The 16,736-nt window shown below is 38.4% G+C and overlaps 1 protein-coding gene across 1 annotated transcript in view; it reads right to left on the reverse strand.

Annotated features, from left to right (window-relative positions):
- Positions 1-16,736, reverse strand: part of DNAH11 (dynein axonemal heavy chain 11) — a 154,524-nt gene that overhangs the window by 65,282 nt on the left and 72,506 nt on the right. Inside the window, 4 exon segments of the mRNA XM_064505461.1 lie at positions 5,409-5,572; positions 12,387-12,400; positions 15,458-15,584; positions 16,387-16,510. Coding sequence (XP_064361531.1) covers positions 5,409-5,572; positions 12,387-12,400; positions 15,458-15,584; positions 16,387-16,510 — 429 coding nt within the window.

The following is a 16,736-nucleotide window of genomic DNA, read 5'->3' on the forward strand; positions in this document are numbered from 1 at the left end:
TTTGGAAAAATTGCTCATGAGTGTCTGTTGATGCAGTTAAATGTTTTAAGCCTACATCATTAATATTACAATCAGGTTGATGCAGAAAGACTTGCTATTTTTCTCAGTAAAAAACCTCATCATTTTCTTGTGACTTTTAAAAGCTAGTTTAAAAGAATATTTGTTTCACCCATGATTACAACAACAGAAATTAAAATAAGGACTAAATAAAGAATGTTTTGCATATGGGGAAGGCAGAAATAAGTTGTGTTACAAACAAGAAAAAAGAATCAGAACATTGTTTGTTGAAGCAAAGCTTGCGTAAACTCACCTTGTATCACATATCCCCCCAAAATAATTTCTAAAAGAAAGGCTAGTCAGCAGGAATGGGCATTTGATGTAGATTTGAGCAGCCTCAAAGAGAAATCTGTTTCAGCCTTTCTTTCCTTTCCCCCACTTTTTTTAATTGTCCACAATACACACGTACCCTGCATTACTGATCTTCCTAGGCAAAGACAACCTTCTTAAACATGATCCTTATGAGAGGTCTCTACTCAGCGGCCCTGAAAAGCCCTCTAACAACAGTTTCATTTGTAAATCAGTGAGGGAAGAAGTGGGTTGCGGTAGAGCTGGAAGTGGCCCGAGACAACTTGTCTCAATGGGGCAAAATAACTTGTTATCAAGCTTAACAAAATGGCACAGCATGGGAGACACGTCGAGCCAGGGAGCAGCTGGTTGTAATTCACACTGTTTTTCAGAAAACACTAATCATTCCTGAACAGACCTCTTTGGTGATTGGTCTTCCCTGCATTTTCAATTTGTCACTTTCTCTTATGATAAGGTCAGCAGTGACAGCACTTCCTGACATTAACAGCTGTGGCTTTTAAAAGGGTCATTGTGGAACTACTAATTGCAGTAATTTCATTAGCATAAATTATTTATTCTGCCATTCATTTATCTCCTTTTTTTTTTTTTTAATACTACATTGTACTTTTCAATATACGCTTATTCAGGGTTGTAGGCAAAGGAAATTATGATTGCTAATTTAGTCTTTTTTATTAAAAAAAAGCAAACAGAAAGAGAGTTGATACAGTAACAAAATCTGATTTAACCGCAGTTCACTAGAAAGCATAAAGTAGCTTGAAGCCAATAATCAAGATTAGGCTGTTATGACTCAAAACTATTCAATAATCCTAAAGAAGACTATGCAATAAGCCTGTGTGTAATTTGAAAGAAAACTTAAGTTTGAAGTCTGTTCATTTTTGTACAATCTCTCAATTTAGGCCTTAGCTGACTGACTTTTAAGCATGCGAAAGATCAAACAATGTAAATTACTAGTAGAATTTACAGGGGAGCTTTGCCCAAGTCCTCACTGTTGCTTTCCTCAGGATCTAAATTAGTCATTATGAAACTGCCCAATCTTAGTCTTTTGCAGTTAAGTTCTAGCTAGCTGAAACATGGCTAGCAAAGTGCAGAAATGACCAATGCCACTCAATTCGTTGAATGCATCCTGCAGACAGTTATCAAAACTGAGAATGAAACCAACCCGTTTTTTATCTGAAGGAAGGGATAATTGGGGGGCAGAGGGAGAATGCAATTCTCCCCTTGAAAGAGGCAAGGGGAGAATGCAAAGAAGTCATTTCAGGCTTCTGCTTTGCCATATCACAGGATGTAAAATAATTCTAAATACGATGCACTAAGAACATAATGAATTTATCCCAGGTATACTTAATAGCGTGCAATGTTTAGTGCTAAGCACCACGGGAGTAGCATACAAGACAGCAATAGCAAAAGACTCAAAGGAGATGGTAGCGGTGTAGACTGTGTTTGTTTTAAGAAGGCTGGATTAAATAATCATGGATTCTTTTATTCTGTGCTCAGTGCTGATATGTGAAACTACTTAAAAGGAAGAAAGAGAGATTGATTATACATCATATAGATTTTTAGAGACAGGGACACTATTTTAAAATACTTTAGAACCCACTTTATACCAGACAAGGTATAAAGAAACTTCTGTAAGTTCTTTAAGCTCAATATATGGATTTCAGAACAGGGTTCTTTTCTTGTGCTTTGTTTAAATGTAGGTTTAGCAGTTTGAGTACTTAAACAGAGGAGGGCTCTTTTCCTTTCTTTTCTGTTCTCCCAAGAAATAAACACATCCAAATCAATTAAACTTCTGATGCTCTCCATTTACCTCCAAATATCTCTGAACTCACAACCTCTTGTCCTTAACTAACATGTTGGCCAGTGTCCTCCCATGTGAAAAAGGGTAGGACCTGTCTGCTGGGAAGCTTCAACAGACACCATAATTAGGGAGAATCACCCGTTCCTTCTGTCCAGACACTTTTGCGCAGGGGACAAGGGACGATTGGATCACCTCTTACAACACACACTGACACCGCAGCTCCCCATCTCCCTGCTGAGCTCAATCTGTCCCCCTCCACCCCCAAATAAACTGCATCTTCCAGAAGAGTACCTAGACTGGGTTTGAAGATTAAAAGATGGAGAATCCAACACTTCCTTCCCAATTCTCACAATCACCTTGAATTTTTTCTGGTTTTCCCTTAGCATTTAAATCCAGAAAGTTTCCTATTGCGTTAAAGTCATGTAGATATGATGTCATATTTATACTGAACTTGTAAGAGAAATGAAAGATCATTAGCTTAATTTCAAGTAAACCTAATTAAAAGCAATCTGTAATATCACTATACAGCAATGATCAAAAAAATCTAGCAATTACTACTTGGTTTTGAAACACTGAAATAAGACAATTAGGAGCTAACTGTAAATTATACCAAGATATAGCAGACCTCACACTGCTCTTCATAATGGACAGTATATTTACAATATGTTTCAGAAGCCCAGGCATACCTGAGCTGCAGCTAGCAAGATTTCTCTGCTAAGAACAAACAAAAAGCTTTCCTGAAATATCTAAAATGGAACAAGTGAAAATACATATCAGCACACCAGCCATATAAATGAGAAAAGGAAAACACCACCTATAAATCTTCACCTGACAGTGGATGCCAGACTGCACCTAAGATTTCCTCTGTTCTTCAGGGCGGTCCTTTTCCATCCTGCTTCTCTTATTCTTCCGATATCCTAATATACCTTTGCAACTCTCCTGTCCTCCCCTCCCTCTACTAACTATTTTTCTGTGATTATTACCCCTTCACTTCCCTCTTACTCCTCCTCAGACTCTTTGCTAAACACACCTCACCTACCTTTCTGGTTTGATTTTGCTTTTCTTCTGTCTCTTTCAGTCAAGCCCCTCTCCTCTTCCCCCCCAACACTGTCACAGTTTCTGTTATTTCCATGCCTCGTGTTACTTCTGTTTTGGATTCATTTTTTCCATCATTTTCAAATCTTTCCCCTGTTTCCTGCTAGTATTTTTCAAACTTTGCTGTCTTACATTCTGGTCTTCTAATTGGCTGCACATGCAGATGTGACTCAGGCACCAAGTACTGCTCTACATATGTGATGACACAGAAACCTACACTAAATGACAATACCATGTCATGTCATTTTGTTAGTCACCATTTATTTTACTTGTTGGGAACTACGCAGAAAAGATATTTACTGTAAGTACTTAGCACAGAGGTGCAAAAGAGACTCAAACAAAAGGTGCATGGCTGCACAGAACATCAAATTCTTCCCTTCATATCTAAAAAGGAATTACATAGGAACACAATCCTAAAGTTAAAAAAACAGTTTCAATATTTAAAGCTTAAATTCTGATGACCAGGTTGCATATTCAGGGGAGCAAAATACAACTAGTTAAGGAACTGAAAAAAAAAGTATATGTATTTAAGTCAAAACAAAACATCTATTCTTCGGCAATAATTGTTCTTTTCTTCACATAATTGTAACAGTTTCTCTAAAATAAATGGGAATGTGTAATTTGGTATCACATTCAAAAAAGGCAAAAACCAGACAGAGCCCACCGGACAACAAACAGCCATTCTAATAGCACTTCAAACATCTTACAAACCGTTACAATAAAGGGGAGATGCAAAATATCAACTGTAAGGATTTGTAAGCATCACTTTCTCTTGCAGCCCTATAGGAGGCATCAGTATGCTGCTGGAGAGCTGGTGTGAGCAAGCACTGACGGAGCCTCCACTGCCTGCCAGCCCGGCGAGTCGCCCGGCAGCCGGCAGATGTCCTTGGTCTCCCTCCATCGCACAAGCCCTGCGGAGGGCAAGGGCATCCCGGAAGCAGCCACAGCGGTCCCTGAACAGTTCTCTGCTCCGTGAACCCGTATTTCCTGACGACTCCATGTATCTTGCATGGGTTCGAATGGAGGACAAATGTGGTAAACACATCAGTCTCTTGCACAGGAAGTAGCTGTTTCTCTTCTCAGGCTTTTGTGCTAAAATTAAAATTTACTGCAGAAATCAGATTTTGTACTTCTTTGCTCTTGAGGCACTATCTGGCTTGCCTACACATTCTGGTGTCAAGTTTTGCAAACTCTTCAGACAGTCTCTTACGTGCCGCCCATGCCAGGCCTTCCTACCAGCTCCTGTCATCCCAACAGCATTTGCCTGGGAACTTGCACTGTCATTGACTCAAAATAGAAGGCTCTTTCCTTAGGCATTCCTGAAATCCTCAGCTTGTCATGATTACAAATCCCTTATACAACTAAATGATCCCAATCATAATAGCATTCCAGAATGAAACTACTGCATCTACAGTTGCTGAAAGAAAATAAGTAATTTTTTTCTAGATCTATGTGAACTATTCCATCAGAAAATACTTGAGCAAACTCACTCCTAGCACAATGGTGAGAGTGAACACAGTGGGAAAACTCTTAGAATACCAGGGAATCATTCCCTAAAAGCTTGAAAAAACACTCATTGGTATAGGAATGTTTTGAAAGCAAAACAAAAACCAAACTCTAGACTGATTAGGAAAAAAAGAAGGAATAATTACTCAGAAATTAAAATGCTAAATGCATTTGTTGCATGGCTGCTGGGGAAATTTTCACTTATCTAGTTGCTGAACAGAGGGAAAACTGATAGTTCTTCTTTAGTTAGACGGGGCTGTACATTGCAATATTTCAGCCTCACTTCCTGCTGCACTAGTAAATACATCTAACTGCACTGAAAGCGGTTAAATAAATTCCAAATCCAAGAGATCCTAAATAGTTTAGAATTAAGGGATTCTGCAGAGAAGATAGCACTATGAGTTACACATGTTTTTCTTTTTCTGCTTGCTGTTTGCCTGTGCTAGAGAGCTCTCTAAAATCTGTTGAGGGAAGTGGGCTGTGACATGCCGTAAGACCGCAGCTTTGGAAGGGGTAAGCTTGAAGACAACAAGCAATGCAAGAAGGAGTAAAAAGGAAATCGTTTTTTCAGCTTATTCAGTTATTGATCTTTCAACGATCTCTTTTGCTTTCTTATATGACTGACGAGCTTGAAACCCTGTACCTCAATCCCCTCTGTTTCCTTAATGAATCTCCTGCTGACAGAGTGCAGGGCCTCCTGCGGCCACTCATGAAACCAGTCAATAGCAGCACAGTTAACTATGGCTGGGAACTTCTGAGCTCGAACTCTCAGCATGGAACCAACTGGAGAGAAACACAGAATGATCTCTAGAGATGAGGAAGGAAAAGAGGGAAAAAAGAATTACAGAGCAAGCTGAGGCAACCAAAGAAAGGAATGCAATGAACCATGGCCATGGAGCAAGCCAGCTCACAGCTGAAATTTCAGAACAAATCAGCAGTTAATAAACTTTAGTCGACTTGAATTTACTCTAGGCAAATAGGTTTTACTCACCCTCTACTGTACAGAGCATACTTACAGCTTCCTTTCCCTCTCTCCAGGTTGCTATCAGTTACTTAGTTGGATAACTATAAATAAGAATGCAGCCACAAAGACTTGCTGGCAGAGAGACAGCTTCAAGGCACACATGCAGTTGATCACTGTGACACAATACCGGTTCTTGAGTTTCTAAATCTTTTTAAGCCATTTCCAGACATTTTAATATTCACTGCAACTCTATTAAAAGAATGTGAAGGAAATGAGCACAGGATCCTTCCTAGCTTGTATGTGAATTTTTAATACTACTCTTTACAGAAAGTGGAAGGGGATATTCAAACAAGGCTAAAATATTCAAAGAAAAATAATTCTGTGTCTGACTGTTAATATCACTAGGCCAACTGACATTTGGGAAGGAAGGATTATTTAGCCTCTCAGTTGTTATCTGTGGTCTACTTACTGCAATTATCACATGTCTTGGGTACTGCATTTGGTTTTAGTTAATTAGCAAAATGACAAGCTTTGGACTGTTTAAGGCAAGAATGGACTCTCTCCTATGGTTTTCTATTGAAATGAATTATTTTTTCTATATAGGAGTACCTCAAACTATGTGGCATCCATATTGTTATTTTCAGTCAAAAATATCCAAAACATAATCAGAACAGATTATCTCTTCCCCAACAACGACAGAAACCAGGACAAAGCCTAGTGGGGTACAACAGGGAAGTGACAGCTACATACTCTCTCTCTGGAGTTATCTGTCATGGACACTATTATACATTAACAGAAAATTGTCTGGAAAAATTGAGTCAGTGCAGAGGGGTAAAGAAGAAAAAAGGAATGAAGAAAGGAGGAGTTTAACCTGAGAAAATATTTCACTGGGTTTTGGAGCAGTCAGAAAGGAGAGAGAAAGTGATGAGTAGATAGTAACGCTGGGAAATGCCAAGCTTCTATGGTATTTCAAAAGGAGATCATCTGGAAAATGGAAAAGACTTGCTACTATCTCATAGTTTTTAGAAACTATGGAAAACACATACAAAAAAGCTGGAAAACACAAGGAACAATATGCTGTAATTAACCCTTAGTTATGAGTAGATATTAATATGTTTCAGTAGTACACAGTCAAAGCAAACACTTTTTTCTCACTTAGAAAACACTGTGGGACAGAAACTTTTCCTGGGACACTTACGACTTTGCAGAGCTTGGATTTTATGCAGGACCACAGGGCATATCGTTTTTTATTCCCACCCTTTTCAGCAAAATTAATAAACGGCCACTGGCCACTAGCACTGGTCACTTTGTAACTCACGAAAACCTTCTTTCTCATGACTGCACAAACTGAGTGGGAGCTGAGATTACAGGCAGCTTCAGATGAATGAAACCATTTCCAGGAGGGTGTGATACAGCCAAGCATAACAGCAAGAAAAACACAACAAATGATCCCTTCTGTTGGGAGTCACTCAGGAAATGGAGGAGTTGAAAGGCAGAAGTAGTGAAAAACAATTGTAAAAGAGAAAGAAGAGAGAGAAAGCTGAAAAAAGTAAGAGGAAAGACGCAAGAAGGACAAGCAGAGGCAATTGATAGCCTTCCACAGACTGACAGAAAGAAAGAGAAACGATACAGACTAAAACATGGAATCGGGCAAAAATAGAAAGCAACTCACTGAAATCTTTACTGTTGGATGAACCATAAACATAAAATAAATGAGAGTCCCCAAACCCATACTGTAGACCACACTGTCAGTTTATTGCACATTCCATCATTTTTTAGTCCATTTACTTTTTTGTATTTCTAAATGGAGGGTATTCATTAGTAAGCTATTCCATTTCCAACATGCCTGCCAGCTTCCTATAGCTACGAGATCTCATAATACATTTCTCCTGTCTCATGGAAGGGGATATGGACAACTGTTCCATGTTAAACCAGAGTTTTGATCTACTGTAGTTATTCTGGTCCTCCTGTTGATCTAGTTTATTGTCAAACAGAGAAAAACACCTCTCTCACATGAACCTAAAATTCTTCTAACTAGAGGTCATTTGCCTATTTGTCTAGGAAGGTACTTGAGAGTGTGTCAGCAAGAGAAAGCAAGAGTCTCAAATCACTTGTGACCTTCGACTGCTGCAAGAATTACAAGCAGCAGTGTGTTTTCTCACATTTTCAAGAAGATAATGTCCTGCCCTCTCTTCAAGAGTTGTGGCAGAAATACATCCTTCACTCTATGCCCATGCAAAAGGACAATGAGGTCCAGGGTGTCTGGGGACATTACAAAGACTGGCCAATTGGCAAGGTGGTCCAAGGCTACAGAAGAAAATAGGTCATCTATACCAAATAGGATCAGTGTGAGAAGGCCAATGGCAGAAATGGTCATGTAAGAATCCGTCCTAGCAAGGTAGTGAATGCTACACTAAACCCATACAAATTTCACAAAAAGATCTTGGAATTTACAGCAAATATCTCACCAGGCTAGTGAGAAAGGAGGGCAAAAAAAGGAGAAACAACCAAAATATGCAAGGATAAATGGTCTCCTACCTGACACCACTAAAGTTGCTACCCTCTCCCTCCCCTGCAAACTTTGAATCAGAGAGGTAAAGTAGACTAAGAATGCGCTAGGTCTATTTCAGGATTGTCAAAGTCCTGGATGCTTCTCTGAGCTTACTGAAGTTTCTTCTCCATTATACCACATATCCTTCAATTAAATACTCCCTGGACCTCTCATTCATGTCATCTCATTATCTGATAAAAATCTATATTCAACTATAATATTAAACTGATACTCAGCAAGAGATTTTCATGCTTAGGGCATCTCATTTTTCTCCTCCCTTATTCCTCCAGCTGCCACCTTCACAGATATGCAGGCCATCCCTGTTATGGTAGCAGCAGTAAGAGAGTGCCTACAGGTATCTGTCCCCCCTTTCATGTGCTTCTTGCATGTGCCCTTGCTATGGCAAGGCTGCCAAGCTGTATCTATCACACCTCCAAGCTGTAAACCATACTAAGTCTTGTTAGAAGTTACATTTCCTTTACCCTCCTACACTGCTTACATACATTTGGACTTAACTCTCCAAGTACTGGACTTCAAGGACAGCCGAAATCAAAGCCTTGGACTTGTTGCCAAACTTAAAATGGAATTTAGTATTTTCCTGTGTTTTACTCTAAGTAACATTTTATCCTTCCTAAATATTAAACATAATTATTTGGATGGAATAATTATTACTACTTATGCACTATTTACATCAATTTTAAGTTGAAGTTTAAGGAAAAAAGTACTTTCTCTATCCAAGGTCATTTGGTAGGAGTGATTCAAAAGAACTACTCATATTTATATGGAACTGCATTAGTTTACATTCATTGCAGATCCATGACTAGGTAATATTGATCTTTCAGGATTCTTTACTTTTAACTTTCTCCCAGCATCTAAATCCTAGATTTACTACATCATACCCAGAAGCCATCTTTTCTCCCCTTACCTTTGGCCACACCCTCCAAAAATTCTTATGATTTTAAAGATTACATTCTAGTGGTGTGTTCTAATCTTTGATCTGATCCCTGTGCTTATCCAGCACAGTACTACTAGAGCTCATATGGGTTACCACAGGACACAAAAGCCTCAAAAATTCTATAATAAGTGAGTAACAGAGGGTGAACAAAGTAATGAGTGAAGACAGAGATGAGAAAAATGGCTGAAACAACAGTGCATCAAGCAAAAGTAGCGAAGAATGGTTATTGAGTCCTACTGACAGTCTTTGCAAGAAGTACAGGGCACACTTTAGTCCTGGCAGCATTATTCAGCTGGAAAACCCAACCAAGAAAAAGGGTAATGTACTTAAGTATCCTGGGCTTAGCTGTCATAGCTACACTGTGAACATCCCCCAAAATAGCTAGTCTAAAGGCAGGTGAACTAAGTATACGTGAAATGCAGATGCACCAATCATATTCAAATACCTAGCTGTTATATCACAAGTGTCAATTACAAAGCAGATGATGATGACAGTTGGAAAGAATAGCTATGAAGGCTAAAAAGATAAGGAATATATGAAGGGATCTGCAAAAGCCAATAATAAAGAGAACAGCAGCAGATCTGAGTCCTAGAAATCTTGAGGGGAATCAAAAGAGACAATTAACTCCAATAAAGAAGTAACAATGGGTAAAATTAGCTACCTACACATAAACTTGGAACATTATCATGTCAGGACAAAGCTTAGAAGAACAATTTCTCAGTCCTTTAAACTAAATTACTTCTTGGAATAGCTATTTCTAGGGCTCAAATTCAAATATGCTAAGATTAATGATTTCCACTACTTTTCTCTAAAACACAAAGTTACAACTGAATGACTTCTACTACAGTCCATTGTTAGGCAGGAAATTCCAGCACAGCCTTGACTACAATGTACCACTCTAATTAAATGCCTATGCCTATTAATTATGTTTTGTGCATGATATAGGCACAGTATACGCTTAAAAAGGTAGTCAGAAATGACAAGTAACCAGATCCTCACTGGCGTAGGCCCTTCTAGCTCCTTTGGTTTTAGTGAAGCTTGGTTAATTCACATCAGGCAAGGATTTGATGTGGTATGTTTTCAGGGTTCATTTGCATTCCCCCCACTGAATTCCCAGTATTATAAAGTACCTTATACAGTTACTTGCTTTGCAAGCAGACTAATGAAAATGCCATGTGATCCAATAACAAGAGAGCTGTGGGAAAAAAATGAGTAATTACTACTCACTACATTTCAAACAGTTTTTCTTCAGCAAGGAGGTCATATTTTTTTAAATATTTATCTTCTGCCCAGGGCAAAAATGACAGTCTAATTTGACAGATGAAAAAAAAAGGGGGAATAGGAAGTATACTATGTAATACATGCTTCATTTCTTGCAGGCAACCAGGATATAAATGTTACAGCAAGGGTGTCTATTTAGTAATGGAAAGATTTAAGAAGTTCTCCAAGATACATCCATCCTTTTCTTTGAAAGAAATGTGGATTGAAACAGTATGCAAGTCTTCCATTTGACATTTTTAAGATTTTTTAAAGATTTTAAATTTGCATGATTGCATAATAAAGATGATTAAGTGTGAATTAAAGAACTGGTATCATGTGAAACCAATGTTAATTTTCATGTATTAATAGCATTCACCACTCCCAAGAAAACACAAAATCTCTCCTCTTAAATGTCCTCTTTGAGTCTTACACTCCCATGTCACTTTCCCTGCATACATGGATCTCTTACATTATTGCTCAGCTTAACCTCTTCCTGCTTATCTACGACACGCAAGCTCTCTAGATTCACATAGTGATTCCAACAGAACAGGAGAGGTAGACAGTCTACTTAATACTAATGAACTAAAGTGGGCCAAGGCACAGGCTTGACCACTGGCCTAACACTGCCCATCCTTGTCCAGTGTCAGCACAAAACAGCATGGTTTTGGCCTAATCAGTGCTGCAGCAGGAGTAGGGAGATTGCGTGGACCAGGAAATATTCCTAAATAGGCTCTACAGTAATGTCACCTTTTTGTGCGAGGAGAGGAAGAGAAAAGTTAGGTCATGCATATTCCAGCTAGATCATGCCATTAGTCCTCAGGATCACAAAATAGGTCCTGACCTCACAAATTTACTAATATAGATTCATCCTTAGAAATCAGCTCTCTGCACTATTCAAGAAGAGATGGCTTACATCCAAATGAGAAAGGCCTGAAGCTTTTCACAGAGAAAGAGAAACTCTGTAAGCACCTGCCAACTACAGGAGAAGCTGTTTTGTAAGCTGTAGAACCTAAAAATCCTGGATAGCTTCTTGGCTATCTAATAACATAACTGAGTCTTCATTCAGTGGGGGAGCAGTAACTGTGTCTCTCTGAGAACTGCCTTCAAATTTGTTTGAAATTGGTTGATGAGTTCAAAAATTGTTTGGTAGGTGAGACTGATCAAGTGGTAGACGGTACAATCTCTTGAATCCTTATTTCCCTAAGAACCAGAAAAAAATAATCTAATCTGGGCTAATATTAGTTTTTAACATGGAACCAGAAACTCTAAAAGCCTGGTTCTCTTTTGCTGGGATTAAAGCATTCGAGCTGTTTGCAGCCATGTGTATTTATCCCCTTGAAGGAACAAACAGCTGGGCTGAACAAGTTCCTCTGCTCTGCTTCACAGACAAGAAAGAAGGTTTGGAAATGAAAGGCAATGATCTAAAAAAAAAAAAAAAAAAAAAAAAAGGACACATGGACAAGATTGCCTGTGGTGACACAGGGCGCCTGCCTGTGTTTGACATTAATTCTGGTTGAAGCATTAAACTGCTGTACTGCTGAGCTCTGTGGAAGATGAGGAGTCAGCTAAATATTGACAAGACTATGCAAGGTCTCTCTCATACTTGGGGCAATGGTAAGTACTTATATATTGATGGTCTCCACTCAGGTAGGAGAACTTTATGAGAATGTGATGGCTAGACCAATCTAACCCAATCTGGTTATTGGAAAGGAATTGGAGAAATGGCATTCCCCTAAAACCAGCAAAAGGTTTAGTTGTTAATGATGGAACTTTACAACAACTTAGAAACAGGAGAAAGATAGACAATAGGGAAATTTGTTCAAGAAAGAGGAGCAAGCATTTATAGTACAGATCAGCAACTAAAGAAGAAGAAAACTGGCTGCACAAGAACTGAGTAACTGGGATCTCCACAGTTCAGAAGGAAAACCATACAGTAAATATACATGGCCTTATATTATACAATAATGTTTAAGAGCACTGAGAAAATTGAAATAAGCTGCTGAGAAAGATAGAACTCAAAAAATCTGCAAAGACAAAATGCTGGAAAGAGTATATTTACTGAAAACTATGTTTAAGAGTATCCTTGTGTAGGACATGGGGGCCCTAAGGCATTTAGGCCCTGTGGTCCCATTTCTGGGAAAAAGTTTAAAAGAAGTGCAGCTTGCTCAGACCAAGGGAAAAATAAAATCAGATGGAGATCAAGGGAAAGCAGTTCAGGATCTATACAAGCACTGGCTGACCATGCCTCAAATCCATGCTTTAGAGGAATAGTTGCTTCCTCTGGCCTTTACTTTTCTAAGAAATTTTGGTAAATTACAGAGTACTTAAGAGCAGTTGTTGCACAGAGGTGTGGGTTACTGAAAAACTTCTGCAGCTCCAGTAAATCATTGTGAGCATTAGAAACTTTCCAGTCTCTGCAATGACATGCCTAGCCCTGTCAGCACATTACCATTTACAATGTTTGACCATCAGCTTTGTTTGCTTAAGCTACATTCTTCCTTGTAAATTAATCTCATCATTCATCACCTATGTTTTTGAAATCCTCAGGTGCATGTGTGTCACCATACATACATCAACTGTGGACCCATATTTTATAATAGTGCAACTCCACTTTCTTCAGTTGGCATACTTCCAATTTATACCCATATGCATTTACACCTACATAAATAGCATGTTTTCAGTATGTTAATAGCAGAATTGATTTCAAGTTCTAGATTGAACCACTATAGTTCTTTTTTTTGTGTGTGTGTGTGTGGTGTTCTTGTTGTGATTGTTTTCAAAGTATTCCACTGTGTAGTTTGTGTTCCTGGGCTGCAGACTGCTCATCACAAACCCAGCTGTAGGCTATATATAAGATTGATGGTGAGCACAAAGGAAATGTGGCTTAACACAGAATGTTGATTCTTTTTAATGAAATAGCAAAATAGGACTATATCACTAAGCTTTAACATTCTGAAATTGTCTAAATTGTCCCTTTCATTCTCTTTCGCATTTTATTAGTCTTTTATTCTACAAATCTAGACAAAGCATAGAAATGGTAGGTCACCCTGCACTAACCAGAAGTCCATAGAGATATCTGCCAGTGTGTTAACTCATGAAATTTATGTCTGCTTCAGTACTATAATGTCTCTACTTTGCTTCTCTGAAACATGAATAGATATCTCCTGTTCTTGCCTCCAGAGGTGCTAATTTCCACAGTGGGGGACTGGTGAAATGGTCTCAAGGTGAAAGGCATTTGAAAGCTGGCTTTTGAAAAGCCCTTTAAAAAAAAAACAAAATTGTAGGGGAGATAAGGAATGCGCAAAGAGAAAGAAATGAGGAAGAAGAAAATAAGAAGAGATATTAGACATCACATTTTTTCCAGTCCACTCTTAAAAAATGTACACAAATGCAATAGTCATGAAACAGAGACAAACAACACTGAGAAGAGCTAGATATAGAGAAGGTAAGTACCACTCCATTCTGCCATGTCACTGAAGTCGAGACAAATAAAAACAGTACAGAATATGTCTCACTAAATTCTTTTAAGTCTCCACCAGCCTTTAAGTTACGGAAGAAATTTGTGGAGAGACAGAAGTGATGGCAATGAAACAGGAGATGGGAGGGAACATAAGCAAAACAAAACTAAAGCAGGAAAGGAAAAAAGAGAAGAAGATAAGGAAAAAAAGACAATCCGAAAGAGAAAGGTATATGTTTCAAAGTGTAAGAACTTGAAAAATCTTATAACCAAATAGGAACGATCTTTCAATTGGCAGCGATTAAGCCTTTCAAAAGAAGGAGCAAAAAGCCCATACAGTAGACAGCTGTGGGATAGTCTGGCACAGGAAGGCTTTTTTCATCCCTACTCATACAGATCAGTTTACTATCCAAAGTGTGAGGTACATATTCCTTTCAAAAATTTTCTTTCTAAAGGGCTAATGGTTTTCAGACTTTTGATGCATCAGCTACACATACAGTCCTGGTAATGTGTAAAACTGAAATCAGCAGAAATCAAAAGTTGCTAACGATTTCATTCTAAGATTAGTGTGCCTGGCTTCTGTTTTCCTTTTTTTGGTAGAGAGAACTATAGTCTACCTAAATAACATTGCGTCTCCAAAGGAGTTCAAAAGGAGACAAAATTATCATATTAATGTGTATTGTTAAACAGCTTTTGACCTAAAAACAGCTACATGGCTATGTTTATGTTCCCATGTTTCAAAAAGCATGGGAAGTAGAAAGAATTAACATTGACAGTTCAGTCATTAGTGCAGATATTTAAGAGCTGACTATGCAAAAAAAATTCTATATGGGTAATCAGTGAATGTATTTACAATCATACTAGCCACACCACCTTGTTAGCATCTCACACCTCTTTTAAATGCATCATTATATTCAAAAAATAAGACCATGAAACTAAGACACAGAGCAGCTGAGTTTCCTATGATCAGACAGGAAGTCAATAGCCAACGCTAGGAGTAAAATTTATCATACCCCAAACCTCCATATAGAGCAAACAGTTATGGGATAAAGTCAAAGAGGCAAATGTATACCTTCACTCACTCGATTCAGTAGACTCATCATGTGAAAAAAACCCTCAAGTTAGTAAAGATTTATTTTAAGCCAAGGCAGCATAGCAATCAGTGACTTCTCCTGTAGCTATCTACATATCTTAATATAGTGTTACACTGGCAGTCCAGAAATCCTTGTAGAGCTAAGAAGTCCTATGAATTTCAAGGGTCACAGGGTCAGAGAAAACTAGGCCTAGAGTTTGCAACATTACTATGGGATTCTTGTGTATGAAGAAATGCCATGTAAACATAAACTTGGTGTCACATGTTGAAAAGCATGTCTTTTAAGAGAAGTATGTTTATATATGCAGTTGTATGCAGAAGTACGTTTATATATATACTGTAACCTTGCCCAGCTCACTACTGCTTCTCTCCCCTCAGATATTTCAGAGAGCCTTACTTTAATTGTAGCCACAATCTATCCAAAAAGAATCTCCATCAGTTTTCTCTAGTGTCAGTCAAGCCTAGGCCTCGGACTTCTCTCCTAATTCCTGTAATTCTTCCCTCCCTATCTTCATCACTGAACAGATCTGGAATCTCTCCTGCAAAAAGACAAAGGGATAGTTAGGAGAGTAGATTAATCCTCTACACAGTATGTAACACAATGGGGTTTAGGCACAGAAGGAGAGCCACGCTATGATAATAGATAGAACACACAAGTTTCCTCCTGCTCCCCATATGCCTTTTTACCTAAAGAAAACAATTTTTATTTTAAGAGAGAGGAAAAAGCATTGTTTTCCTAAAGCAGAAATATTTGTCCTGATAGGAAGTTCACTCACAAATGACGTGCCCCATGGAACAGTGGTTCCCTTTCTCACAAGTTGTTAGAAAATTTTTCTTTTAGACTGGTTGCAAAAATGAAATCACAATTAAAAAAAAAATCTTTCGAGAGTCTCTAGAGCTAGCTGTACAGAATGGTTTTATTCCCATTTCTTTCCTCTCTCTCTCTCTCCAGGTCCTCACATTCAGAATCCAGATTCTCTAATTTTCAAAACATGGGTGAAACTGTATTACTGTCCATTACACTTGGACAGTCAAGAGGAAATTGCTTGAAGTCAGTGAAATCATATCAAAGTAAACCTGGCATTAAATGAAAGAGAGATTCCTATCTTCCCCCAAGCCCATGCAGTTACGAATGATAGGCCTTAGCAATCTGTCTCCTCATTGGGTAATGCCTTCTTAAGCAAGTCAGACTCAATGCTGAAGTTGTCTGGGTTGGTGTAGCTTCTCTAAAGGCTCCCCATACAAATATTTAAAAGACAAATAACCTCTTTGAAGTTCACTGAAACCACAGATCATTTGTCATTGGAGAAGATCTTTCAAGAACTGTGTTGGTCTAATCACCTGATGCCAACAAGTCATTAATCAGCACAAGAAAGTGTTCATCTGGAACCTGGGCATCTGTCAGCAAAAACACTCTGGGCAGGTCCTTGGCACCAGTCTTGATGTACGAATTGGCAAAATCTACCTGTAAGGAAAAGAGGCAATCATTCATGCTCTGTTAAAATGTTGATAAGTGTGAAATGCATGTTACTGGATGGCAATGCATTGCTGACTTCTCCTTACTTTTTTCAATTTATTTACACATTGCTAATTTATTGCATCATATTCAAAGGGCAAACAGGCTGTTTGCCTTTTTTCTACATATACTAACAAGCACCATGGTTTTGACATGACCAAGTGGTAAAGATGAA

Source organism: Dromaius novaehollandiae, chromosome 2 (genome assembly GCF_036370855.1).
Source record: "Dromaius novaehollandiae isolate bDroNov1 chromosome 2, bDroNov1.hap1, whole genome shotgun sequence".
NCBI lineage: Eukaryota > Metazoa > Chordata > Aves > Casuariiformes > Dromaiidae > Dromaius > Dromaius novaehollandiae.